General features: G+C 48.9%; 1 protein-coding gene across 1 annotated transcript in view; it reads right to left on the reverse strand.

Annotated features, from left to right (window-relative positions):
* LOC132402551 (protein EFR3 homolog B-like) overlaps positions 1–13,028 on the reverse strand; it is a 194,241-nt gene that overhangs the window by 55,888 nt on the left and 125,325 nt on the right. The window contains exon 13 of the mRNA XM_059985416.1: positions 11,806–11,857. Within this exon, the coding sequence (XP_059841399.1) occupies positions 11,806–11,857 (52 nt within the window). The remainder of the gene's footprint in view (positions 1–11,805; positions 11,858–13,028) is intronic.

Genomic DNA, 13,028 nt, shown 5'->3' on the forward strand with positions numbered 1-13,028 from the left:
TCCAAGCACCTCAAAACCTCATCCTTAATAATAGACTCCAACACTTTCCCAACCACTCAGGTTAGGCTAACTGGCCTGTAATTTCCTCTCTTTTTCCTTCCTCACTTCTTAAAGAGTGGAGTGACATTTTCAATCTTCCAGTCATTCAGAACCATGCCAGAATCAAGTGATTCTGGAAAGATCATGACCAATACATCTGTTATCTCTTCAGCAACCTCTCTCAGGAGTCAGGGATGATGTCCATCTGACCCAGATGACTTATCCACCTTAAGACCTTTGAGTTTGCCTAGCACTTTTTCCTTTGTAATAGCAATGACACTCACTCCTTCTCCCTGACACTCACTGATTTCTAGCATACTGTTAGTGTCTTCCACAGTGAAGACAGATGTAAAGTACCCATTACATTCATTTGTCATTTCTTTCTCCGTCATTACTACCTCAGCAGCATAATTTTCCAGTGGTCCAATATCAACTTTAACTTCCCTTTTACTCTTTATATAACTGAAAAAACTTTTAGTATCCTGAAACGGGAGGGTGAGCAGCCAGAGGTCATGGAATCCTGCTTTATATTATTGGTTAGTCTGCTCTCATATTTCACCTTTTCCCTTCTTATAATTTTTTTAGTTGCCTTTTGTTGGTTTTTAAAAGCTTCCCAGTTATCCAACTTCCCACTCACTTTTGCTACCCTAAATGCCCTTTCCTTGGCTTTTATGCAGTCCTTAACTTTGCCAGCCACTGTTGCCTACCCCTGTCATTTGAGAACTTCTTCCTCTGTGGGACATTTCTATCCTGCGCCTTGTGAACTATTCCGAGAAACCTCAACCATCTTAACTCTGCTGTCATCCCCACCAGCATCCTCTGCCAATCCACCTGGGCAAGCTCCTCTCTGAAGCCTCTGTAATTCCCTTTATTCCATTGTGAGACTGATACATGTGAATTAAGCTGTTCACTCTCAGATTGCAGTATGAATTCAATCATATTATGATCATTGACTTCTAAGGCTTCCTTTATGTTAAGCTCCCTAATAACATCCAGGTTATTACACAACCTAAGATAGCCCTTCCCCGAGGAAGCTCAAGTACAAGTTGCTCTAAAAAGCCATCTCATAGGCAGTTGACAAATTCTCACTCTTGCGATCTGACACCAACCTGATTTTCCCGATCCCCTTACACTCCCCCATTACAATTGTGTCTTTACCCTTATTACATGCCTTTTCTGGCTCCCTTTGCAATCTTAACTCCACATCTTGGCTACTATTTGGAGGCCTAAGTGTGATTCCCATAATGTTTCTTAACCCTTGCAATTTCTTAACTCCACCCACAAAACTCAACATTCTCTGACCCTATGTCAGCTCTTTCTAAAGATGTATTTCCATTTCTTACGAACTGAGCCACTTCACTGCCTATGCCTCCCTCCTATCCTTTTGATACAACATATATCCTTTGATGTTAAGCTCCCAACTATGGCCTTCTTTCAGCCACGACTCAGTGATGCTCACAACATCATATCGACCAATCTCTAATTGTGCCACGAGTTTGTCCACCTAATTCTGAATGCTACGCACATCCAAATACAGCACCTTCAGTCTTACATTAATTGCCCTTTTGAATTTTGCCTCTGTGGTACAATTTAACTCTTTGCTCTGTCTGAATTTGTACCCAGTCATTGGCTTGTCCTTCCTTACATTCATGTTACACCGATCATCTAGTTATAAACCTGCTGGCTCATCCTCAGCTCCATCATACTGGTTCCCATCACCAGTATTAGTTTAAACCACTCCCAAAGGCTCTAGTAAACCTGAGTGCAAGAATATTGGCCCCCCTTGGATTCAAGTGCAACCCATCAATTTTGTACAGATCCCACCTGCCCCAGAAGAGGTCCCAATTATCCAGAAATCTGAATCCCTGTCCCTGCTCCAATTCTTCAGCCACACATTTACCTGTCACCTCATTCTATTCATATACTGACTGTTGCATGGCACAGGCGCAATCTCGAGATTACCAACCTTGAGGTCCTGTTTCTCAGCTTCCTTCCTAACTCACTATATTCTATTTTCAGGAGCTCTGGGTCTGTTCCATGCTGTATCTCAAAATAAAAATAAACAGAGGAATGTTGGAGAATAATTCCATGATCCTCTGAAAGTGGTGAAAAAGGTTTTCAGCACACTGGTCTTCATCAGGGCACTGAGTACTGGAGCTGGGAGGTTTTGGGGCAGTAGTGCAAGATATTGGTGAGGCTCCATTTGTAGCATTGTGTTCAGTTCTGGTAATGCTATTGTTGGAAAAGTACCATTAAGCTAGAAAGAATACAATGATTTATGAGGATGGTGTCAGGACTTGCAAGCTGTTTAAAATCATGGGGGGGGGGGCTTGTTTAGGAGAATGCACACACAGTCTGTTTCCCAGGGTTGTGGAAACAAGAATCTGAGGAGAGAGGTTTGAAGTGAGGGGAGAAGATTTAATACGAATCAGAGGAGGAACCTTTTCACCCAGAAGATAGTCAGTATATGGAATGAGCTGCCGGGGAGAGTGGGTGAGGGAGGGACCTTAACATTGACAGCCACATGGAGAGTAGAGGTAGAGGGATATGGGGCAAATGCAGGTAAATGGGACTGTCTCAGATTGGAACCCTGGTCACCATGGAAAATATGTTTCCTGCTCTATCACTCTATGAGTCATTTGAAGGGGGCATACTTGCTAGATGAAGGAATTGAAAGGTACATGCAACAGAGAAGAGAGTTAGACAATAGACAATAGACAGTAGGTGCAGGAGTAGGCCATTTGGCCCTTCTAGCCAGCACCGCCATTCACTGTGATCATGGCTGATCATACACAATGTACCCCATTCCTGCCCTCTCCCCATATCCCTTGACCCCACTATCTATAAGAGCTCTATCTAACTCTCTCTTGAATGCATCCAGAGACTTGGCCTCCACTGCCTTCTGGGGCAGAGCATTCCACATATCCACCACACTCTGGGTGAAAAAGTTTTTCCTGATCTCTGTTCTAAATGGCCTACCCCTTATTCTTAAACTGTGGCCTCTCGTTCTGGACTCACCCATCAGCGGGAACATGCTTCCTGCCTCCAGTATGTCCAATCCCTTAATAATCTTATATGTTCCAATCAGATCCCCTCTCATCCTTCTAAATTCCAGTGTATACAAGCCCAGTCGCTCCAATCTTTCAACATATGACAGTCCCTCCATTATGGAATTAACCTTGTGAACCTACGCTGCACTCCCTCAATAGTAAGAATGTCCTTCCTCAAATTTGGAGACCAAAACTGCACACAATACTCCAGGTGGGGTCTCACCAGGGCCCTGTACAGCTGCAGAAGGACCTCTTTACTCCTATACTCAATTCCTCTTGTTATAAAGGCCAGCATGCCATTAGCTTTCTTCACTGCCTGCTGTACCTGCATGCTTGCTTTCATTGACTGATGTACAAGAACACCCAGATCTCGTTGTACTTCCCCTTTTCCTAACTTGACTCCATTTAGATAGTAATCTGCCTTCCTGTTCTTGCCACCAAAGTGGGTAACCTCACATTTATCCACATTAAACTGCATCTGCCATACATTTGCCCACTCACCCAACCTGTCCAAGTCACCCTGCATTCTCATAACATCCTCCTGACATTTCACACTGCCACCCAGCTTTGTGGCATCAGCAAATTTGCTAATGTTACTTTTTATCCCTTCATCTAAATCATTAATGTATATTGTAAACAGCTGCAGTCCCAGCACCGAACCTTGCGGTACCCCACTGGTCACAGCCTGCCATTCCGAAAGGGACTCGTTAATCACTACTCTTTGTTTCCTGTCAGACAGCCAATTTTCAATCCATGTCAGTACTCTGCCCCCAATACCATGTGCCCTAATTTTGCCCACTAATCTCGTATTTGGGACTTTATCAAAAGCTTTCTGGAAGTCCAGGTACACTACATCCACTGGCTCTCCTTTGTCCATTTTCATACTTACATCATCAAAAAAATCCAGAAGATTAGTCAAGCATGATTTTCCCTTCATAAATCCATGCTGACTCGGACTGATCCTCTACTGCTACCCAAATGTGTCATAATTTCCTCTTTTATAATTGACTCCAGCATCTTTCCCAACACTGACGTCAGGCTAACCGGTCTATAATTCCCTGTTTTCTCTCTCCCTCCTTTCTTGAAAAGTGGGACAACATTAGCCACCCTCCAATCAGCAGGAACTGTTCCTGAATCTATATAACATTGGCAAATGATTACCAATGCATCCACGATTTCTAGAGCCACCTCTTTAAGTACCCTGGGATGCAGACCATCAGGTCCCAGGGACTTATCAGCCTTCAGACTCAACAGTCTATCCAACACAGTTTCTTGCCTAATATAAATTGCCTTCAGTTCATCCTTTACCCTAGTTCCTTTGGCCACTATTACATCTGGGAGATTGGGAGTTGTGGTGGACTGGCAGGGAGAGGATCTGTGGAGTAATGGTAGGGAAGAGGATTGTAATGTACTGGCAGAGATGAGGAGATGTGGTTTACTGGCAGAGAGAGGGTGTGGTGTACTGGCAGCGAGAGGTTGTGGTGTACTGGCAGAGATGAGGAGATGTGGTGTACTGGGAGAGATGAGGTTGTGGTGTACTGGCAGAGAGAGAGGTTGTGGTGTACTGGCAGAGAGAGGGTGTAGTGTACTGGCAGAGAGAGGGTGTGGTGTACTGGCAGAGAGAGGGTGTGGTGTACTGGCAGAGAGAGGGTGTGGTGTACTGGCAGAGAGAGGGTGTGGTGTACTGGCAGAGAGAGGGTGTAGTGTACTGGCAGAGAGAGGTTGTGGTGTACTGGCAGAGAGAGGGTGTAGTGTACTGGCAGAGAGAGGTTGTGGTGTACTGGCAGAAAGAGGGTCTAGTGTACTTGCAGAGAGAGGGTGTAGTGTACTGGCAGAGAGAGGGTGTAGTGTACTGGCAGAGAGAGGTTGTGGTGTACTGGCAGAGAGAGGGTGTAGTGTACTGGCAGAGAGAGGGTGTAGTGTACTGGCTGAGTGAGGTTGTGGTGTACTGGCAGAGAGAGGTTGTGGTGTACTGGCAGAGAGAGGTTGTGGTGTACTGGCAGAGAGAGGTTGTGGTGTACTGGCAGAGAGAGGTTGTGGTGTACTGGCAGAGAGAGGGTGTGGTGTACTGGCAGAGAGAGGGTGTAGTGTACTGGCAGAGAGAGGGTGTTGTGTACTGGCAGAGAGAGGGTGTAGTGCACTGGCAGAGAGAGTTTGTGGTGTACTGGCAGAGAGAGGGTGTAGTGTACTGGCAGAAGTGAGGAAATGTGGTGTACTGGCAGAGAGAGGGTGTAGTGTACTTGCAGAGAGAGGGTGTAGTGTACTGGCAGAGAGAGGTTGTAGTGTACTGGCAGAGATGAGGAGATGTGTACTGGCAGAGAGAGGGTGTAGTGTACTGGCAGAGAGAGGTTGTAGTGTACTGGCAGAGAGAGGGTGCGGTGTACTGGCAGAGAGAGGGTGCGGTGTACTGGCAGAGAGAGGGTGCGGTGTACTGGCAGAGAGAGGGTGCGGTGTACTGGCAGAGATGAGGAGATGTGGTGTACTGGCAGAGAGAGGTTGTGGTGTACTGGCAGAGAGTGGGTGTAGTGTACTGGCAGAGAGAGGGTGTAGTGTACTGGCAGAGAGTGGTTGTGGTGTACTGGCAGAGAGAGGGTCTAGTGTACTGGCAGAGAGAGGGTGTAGTGTACTGGCAGAGAGGTTGTGGTGTACTGGCAGAGAGAGGGTGTAATGTACTGGCAGAGAGAGATTGTGGTGTACTGGCAGAGAGAAGTTGTGGTGTACTGGCATCGAGAGGGTGTAGTGCACTGGCAGAGAGAGATTGTGTACTGGCAGAGAGAGGTTGTGGTGTACTGGCAGTGAGGGTGTAGTGTACTGGCAGAGAGAGGTTGTGGTGTACTGGCAGCGAGAGGGTGTGGTGTACTGGCAGAGAGAGGGTGTGGTGCACTGGCAGAGAGAGTTTGAGTTTACTGGCAGAGAGAGGTTGTGGTGTACTGGCAGTGAGGGTGTAGTGTACTGGCAGAGAGAGGTTGTGGTGTACTGGCAGTGAGGGTGTAGTGTACTGGCAGAGAGAGGTTGTGGTGTACTGGCAGTGAGGGTGTAGTGTACTGGCAGAGAGAGGTTGTGGTGTACTGGCAGCGAGAGGGTGTGGTGTACTGGCAGAGAGAGGTTGTGGTGTACTGGCAGAGAGGTTGTGGTGTACTGGCAGAGAGAGGGTGTAGTGCACTGGCAGAGAGAGGGTGTAGTGTACTGGCAGAGAGGTTGTGGTCTACTGGCAGAGAGAGGTTGTGGTGTACTGGCAGTGAAAGGGTGTAATGTACAGGCAGAGAGAGGGTGTAGTGTACTGACAAAGAGAGGTTCTGGTGTACTGGCAGAGAGAGGGTGTAGTGTACTGGCAGAGAGAGGGTGTAGTGTACTGGCAGAGAGGTTGTGGTGTAGTGGCAGAGAGAGGGTGTAGTGTACTGGCAGAGAGAGGGTGTAGTGTACTGGCAGAGAGAGGGTGTAGTGTACTGGCTGAGTGAGGTTGTGGTGTACTGGCAGAGAGGTTGTGGTGTAGTGGCAGAGAGAGGGTGTAGTGTACTGGCAGAGAGAGTGTGTGTGTACTGGCAGTGATGAGGAGATGTGTTGTACTGGCTGAGTGAGGTTGTGGTGTACTGGCAGAGAGAAGTTGTGGTGTACTGGCAGAGAGAGGGTGTAGTGTACTGGCAGAGAGAGGGTGTAGTGTACTGGCTGAGTGAGGTTGTGGTGTACTGGCAGAGAGAGGTTGTGGTGTACTGGCAGAGAGAGGGTGTACTGTACTGGCTGAGTGAGGTTGTGGTGTACTGGCAGAGAGAGTGGTTGTGGTGTACTGGCAGAGAGAGGGTGTAGTGTACTGGCAGAGAGGATGTGGTGTACTGGCAGAGAGAGGGTGTGGTGTACTGGCAGAGAGAGGTTGTGGTGTACTGGCAGAGAGAGTGGTTGTGGTGTACTGGCAGAGAGAGGGTCTAGTGTACTGGCAGAGAGAGGGTGTAGTGTACTGGCAGAGAGAGGGTGTAGTGTACTGGCAGAGAGAGGTTGTATTGTACTGGCAGAGAGAGAGGGTGTGGTGTACTGGCAGAGAGAGGGTGTAGTGTACTGGCAGAGAGGTTGTGGTGTACCTGCAGAGAGAGGGTGTAGTGTACTGGCAGAGAGAGTGTGTGTGTACTGGCAGTGATGAGGAGATGTGTTGTACTGGCTGAGTGAGGTTGTGGTGTACTGGCAGAGAGAGGTTGTGGTGTACTGGCAGAGAGAGGTTGTGGTGTACTGGCAGAGAGAGGGTGTAGTGTACTGGCTGAGTGAGGTTGTGGTGTACTGGCAGAGAGAGGGTGTAATGTACTGGCAGAGAGAGGGTGTGGTGTACTGGCATCGAGAGGGTGTAGTGCACTGGCAGAGAGAGATTGTGTACTGGCAGAGAGAGGTTGTGGTGTACTGGCAGAGAGAGGTTGTGGTGTACTGGCAGCGAGAGGGTGTAGTGCACTGGCAGAGAGAGTTTGAGTTTACTGGCAGAGAGAGGGTGTAGTGTACTGGCAGAGAGGTTGTGGTCTACTGGCAGAGAGAGGTTGTGGTGTACTGGCAGTGGAAGGGTGTAATGTACAGGCAGAGAGAGGGTGTAGTGTACTGACAAAGAGAGGTTGTGGTGTAGTGGCAGAGAGAGGGTGTGGTGTACTGGCAAAGAGAGGTTCTGGTGTACTGGCAGAGAGAGGGTGTAGTGTACTGGCAGAGAGAGGGTGTAGTGTACTGGCAGAGAGGTTGTGGTGTAGTGGCAGAGAGAGGGTGTAGTGTACTGGCAGAGAGAGGTTGTGGTGTACTGGCAGAGAGGTTGTGGTGTAGTGGCAGAGAGAGGGTGTAGTGTACTGGCAGAGAGAGGGTGTAGTGTACTGGCAGAGTGAGGTTGTGGTGTACTGGCAGAGAGGTTGTGGTGTAGTGGCAGAGAGAGGGTGTAGTGTACTGGCAGAGTGAGGTTGTGGTGTACTGGCAGAGAGGTTGTGGTGTAGTGGCAGAGAGAGGGTGTAGTGTACTGGCAGAGAGAGTGTGTGTGTACTGGCAGTGATGAGGAGATGTGTTGTACTGGCTGAGTGAGGTTGTGGTGTACTGGCAGAGAGAAGTTGTGGTGTACTGGCAGAGAGAGGGTGTAGTGTACTGGCAGAGAGAGGGTGTAGTGTACTGGCTGAGTGAGGTTGTGGTGTACTGGCAGAGAGAGGTTGTGGTGTACTGGCAGAGAGAGGGTGTACTGTACTGGCTGAGTGAGGTTGTGGTGTACTGGCAGAGAGAGTGGTTGTGGTGTACTGGCAGAGAGAGGGTGTAGTGTACTGGCAGAGAGGATGTGGTGTACTGGCAGAGAGAGGGTGTGGTGTACTGGCAGAGAGAGGGTGTGGTGTACTGGCAGAGAGAGGTTGTGGTGTACTGGCAGAGAGAGTGGTTGTGGTGTACTGGCAGAGAGAGGGTCTAGTGTACTGGCAGAGAGAGGGTGTAGTGTACTGGCAGAGAGAGGGTGTAGTGTACTGGCAGAGAGAGGTTGTATTGTACTGGCAGAGAGAGAGGGTGTGGTGTACTGGCAGAGAGAGGGTGTAGTGTACTGGCAGAGAGGTTGTGGTGTACCTGCAGAGAGAGGGTGTAGTGTACTGGCAGAGAGGTTGTGGTGTAGTGGCAGAGAGAGGGTGTAGTGTACTGGCAGAGAGAGTGTGTGTGTACTGGCAGTGATGAGGAGATGTGTTGTACTGGCTGAGTGAGGTTGTGGTGTACTGGCAGAGAGAGGTTGTGGTGTACTGGCAGAGAGAGGTTGTGGTGTACTGGCAGAGAGAGGGTGTGGTGTACTGGCATCGAGAGGGTGTAGTGCACTGGCAGAGAGAGATTGTGTACTGGCAGAGAGAGGTTGTGGTGTACTGGCAGTGAGGGTGTAGTGTACTGGCAGAGAGAGGTTGTGGTGTACTGGCAGAGAGAGGGTGTAGTGTACTGGCAGAGAGAGGTTGTGGTGTACTGGCAGAGAGAGTTTGAGTTTACTGGCAGAGAGAGTTTGAGTTTACTGGCAGAGAAAGGGTGTAGTGCACTGGCAGAGAGAGGGTGTAGTGTACTGGCAGAGAGGTTGTGGTCTACTGGCAGAGAGAGGTTGTGGTGTACTGGCAGTGGAAGGGTGTAATGTACTGACAAAGAGAGGTTGTGGTGTACTGGCAGAGAGAGGTTGTGGTGTACTGGCAAAGAGAGGTTCTGGTGTACTGGCAGAGAGAGGGTGTAGTGTACTGGCAGAGAGAGGGTGTAGTGTACTGGCAGAGAGGTTGTGGTGTAGTGGCAGAGAGAGTGTGTAGTGTACTGGCAGAGAGAGGGTGTAGTGTACTGGCTGAGTGAGGTTGTGGTGTAGTGGCAGAGAGAGGTTGTGGTGTACTGGCAGAGAGAGGGTGTAGTGTACTGGCAGAGAGAGGGTGTGGTGTACTGGCAGAGAGAGGGTGTAGTGTACTGGCAGAGAGAGGGTGTAGTGTACTGGCAGAGAGAGGGTGTAGTGTACTGGCTGAGTGAGGTTGTGGTGTACTGGCAGAGAGGTTGTGGTGTAGTGGCAGAGAGAGGGTGTAGTGTACTGGCAGAGAGAGTGTGTGTGTACTGGCAGTGATGAGGAGATGTGTTGTACTGGCTGAGTGAGGTTGTGGTGTACTGGCAGAGAGAAGTTGTGGTGTACTGGCAGAGAGAGGGTGTAGTGTACTGGCAGAGAGAGGGTGTAGTGTACTGGCAGAGAGAGGTTGTGGTGTACTGGCAGAGAGAGGGTGTAGTGTACTGGCAGAGAGAGGGTGTAGTGTACTGGCTGAGTGAGGTTGTGGTGTACTGGCAGAGAGAGGTTGTGGTGTACTGGCAGAGAGAGGGTGTACTGTACTGGCTGAGTGAGGTTGTGGTGTACTGGCAGAGAGAGTGGTTGTGGTGTACTGGCAGAGAGAGGGTGTAGTGTACTGGCAGAGAGGATGTGGTGTACTGGCAGAGAGAGGGTGTGGTGTACTGGCAGAGAGAGGTTGTGGTGTACTGGCAGAGAGAGTGGTTGTGGTGTACTGGCAGAGAGAGGGTCTAGTGTACTGGCAGAGAGAGGGTGTAGTGTACTGGCAGAGAGAGGGTGTAGTGTACTGGCAGAGAGAGGTTGTATTGTACTGGCAGAGAGAGAGGGTGTGGTGTACTGGCAGAGAGAGGGTGTGGTGTACTGGCAGAGAGGTTGTGGTGTACCTGCAGAGAGAGGGTGTAGTGTACTGGCAGAGAGGTTGTGGTGTAGTGGCAGAGAGAGGGTGTAGTGTACTGGCAGAGAGAGTGTGTGTGTACTGGCAGTGATGAGGAGATGTGTTGTACTGGCTGAGTGAGGTTGTGGTGTACTGGCAGAGAGAGGTTGTGGTGTACTGGCAGAGAGAGGTTGTGGTGTACTGGCAGAGAGAGGGTGTAGTGTACTGGCTGAGTGAGGTTGTGGTGTACTGGCAGAGAGAGGGTGTACTGTACTGGCTGAGTGAGGTTGTGGTGTACTGGCAGAGAGAGTGGTTGTGGTGTACTGGCAGAGAGAGGGTCTAGTGTACTGGCAGAGAGAGGGTGTAGTGTACTGGCAGAGAGAGGTTGTATTGTACTGGCAGAGAGAGAGGTTGTGGTGTATTGGCAGAGTCAGGGTGTGTGTACTGGCAGAGAGAGGTTGTGGTGTACTGGCAGAGAGAGGTTGTGGTGTACTGGCAGAGAGAGGGTGTAGTGTACTGGCAGAGAGAGGTTGTGGTGTACTGTCAGAGGGTGTGGTGTACTGGCAGAGAGAGGGTGTAGTGTACTGGCAGAGAGGTTGTGTTGTATTGGCAGAAGTGAGGAAATGTGGTGTACTGGCAGAGAGAGGGTGTAGTGTACTGGCAGAGAGGTTGTGTTGTATTGGCAGAAGTGAGGAAATCTGGTGTACTGGCAGAGAGAGGGTGTAGTGTACTGGCAGAGAGAGGTTGTGGTGTACTGGCAGAGAGAGGTTGTGGTGTACTGGCAGAGAGAGGTTGTGGTGTACTGGCAGAGAGAGGGTGTAGTGTACTGGCAGAGAGATGGTGTGGTGTACTGGCAGAGAGAGGTTGTTGTGTACTGGCAGAGAAGAGGAGTGTTGGTTTATTGGTAGAGAGAGGAGTTGGGGCCTGTATGGATCCTTCATGATCAGGCTGAATGCTGGAACATGCCTAATGGGTCTGTTGTTTATTCCAGCTGAGTGTCTTTTTAGAATTCCTGCAGTGTCCCACTCTGCTGCTGTTCTGACCTCCCGGCCGAGGTGTAAACTAGACTTTGGTGGATGGTTTGACCAGAGGGATAGAACTGAGAGACCGGTGGTCTGCTCTTTCAGTTTCTGAATGGATGGTCCGGTGTGCGCAGTGCTGGACTGTGAGAATATTCTCTTCAAGTCTCAGTAAAAAAAATTGGATAGGTATATGGACAGGAAAGGAATGGAGGGTTATGGGCTAAGTGAAGGTTGGTGGGACTAGGTGAGAGTAAGCATTCGGCACGGACTAGAAGGGCCGAGATGGCCTATTCCTGTGCTGTAATTGTTATGTGCTAATAATTTATGGCAGTGTTATTGCTTAGCGTAGCACTTTTACAGCTTGGGGAGTTCTCAAGTTCAGAATTCAGTTTGGGCACCATCTATCGGGTGACCGCATCTGTCAGGTGTGCGTAGTGCTGGACCAAGAGAATATTCTCCTTAAGTCACGATAGTGTAGCTGTTAGCCCAACACTGTTACAGCTTGGGGACTTCAAGAGTCAAAGATGGTTAATATTCTCCTCAAGTCATTACCTGGAGAAGAGACTTCAGCAGCATCATCTGAATCATACGGTTTGCATCATCCCTGGGAGACAGACAGAGAAAATTAGCGTTGTTTACCTTTAAATATTGAGTCATTCAGCACATCGAGCTGCTCAGCCCACACATCCCTTTGCTAGACACTCAATATTTCACAGCTTGCTCTTTCCCTGCTTCTGTGCAAATCTTTTCTCTCTCACGCTGTTTAGACTGGGAAGTTGAGATCATGACTCTCCCCTGACATCTCTGGCTCCTTCAACAGAAACATTACGTGTTCCTGTTGGCTCTGAACCTTCCCACCAATGGGAACCCATTCCCTGCATTCACTCTGTGCTGATCCTCATGATTTTGAGAGTTTGAATAGCTCTAGGCTGTGTAGCAATTAGTACAGCACTTTACAGCACCAGGTGTAAGATTGTGATTCAATTCCTGCTGCTGCTGTAGGAGTTTGCATGCTCTCCCCATGACCATGCGAGTATCCAGTAGGCGCTCCAGTTTCCTACCCCATTCCAAAGTACGGATTGATGTTTGTGAGTTTTGAGCATGTTATGTTGGGGCCACACATGCAGGCTGCCCAGCACAATCCTTGCTGGTTTGATCTGACACAAATGAAGTGAATTATAGCTGTATATTTTGATGCTCCAATGTGCATGTGATAAATAAAGCTATCCTTTGATCAATCTATGCCTCATAATCTTGTACACTTCTGTCAAGTCACCTTCTTTCACTCCAAAGACAAAAACCCTAGCTTGCTCAACCTATCTTCATAAAATGTGTTTTCTAATTCAGGCATTATCCTTCTGCACCCTCTCTAAAGCTGCCACATCCTCCTATGATGTTGTGAACAGAATTGAACACAATATTTCAAGTGTCAAACCAGGGTTTTATAGAATTGCAACAGTAGCTTGTGATAATCTCCTGACTAATGAAGACCAACATACCATAAGCCTTCTTAACCACCGTATCAACTTGCATGGCAACTTGTCAGGGATCTATGGACATGCTATTAGCCCTACATCCTGGCTTGAAAATTGACCTTGCAAAGTGAATCACTTCACACTTTTCCAGTTGAACTTCATCTGCCATTTCTCAGGTCAGCTCTTCATCCTGTCAATGTCATATTTCAACAATCCTCTACACCAATGGTCCCCAACCTCCGGGCCATGGACCGGTACTGGTCTGCGACCCGGTGGTTGGGGACCACTGCTCCACACTAT

This window comes from Hypanus sabinus, chromosome 12 (assembly GCF_030144855.1).
Source record: "Hypanus sabinus isolate sHypSab1 chromosome 12, sHypSab1.hap1, whole genome shotgun sequence".
Taxonomy (NCBI): Eukaryota; Metazoa; Chordata; class Chondrichthyes; order Myliobatiformes; family Dasyatidae; genus Hypanus; species Hypanus sabinus.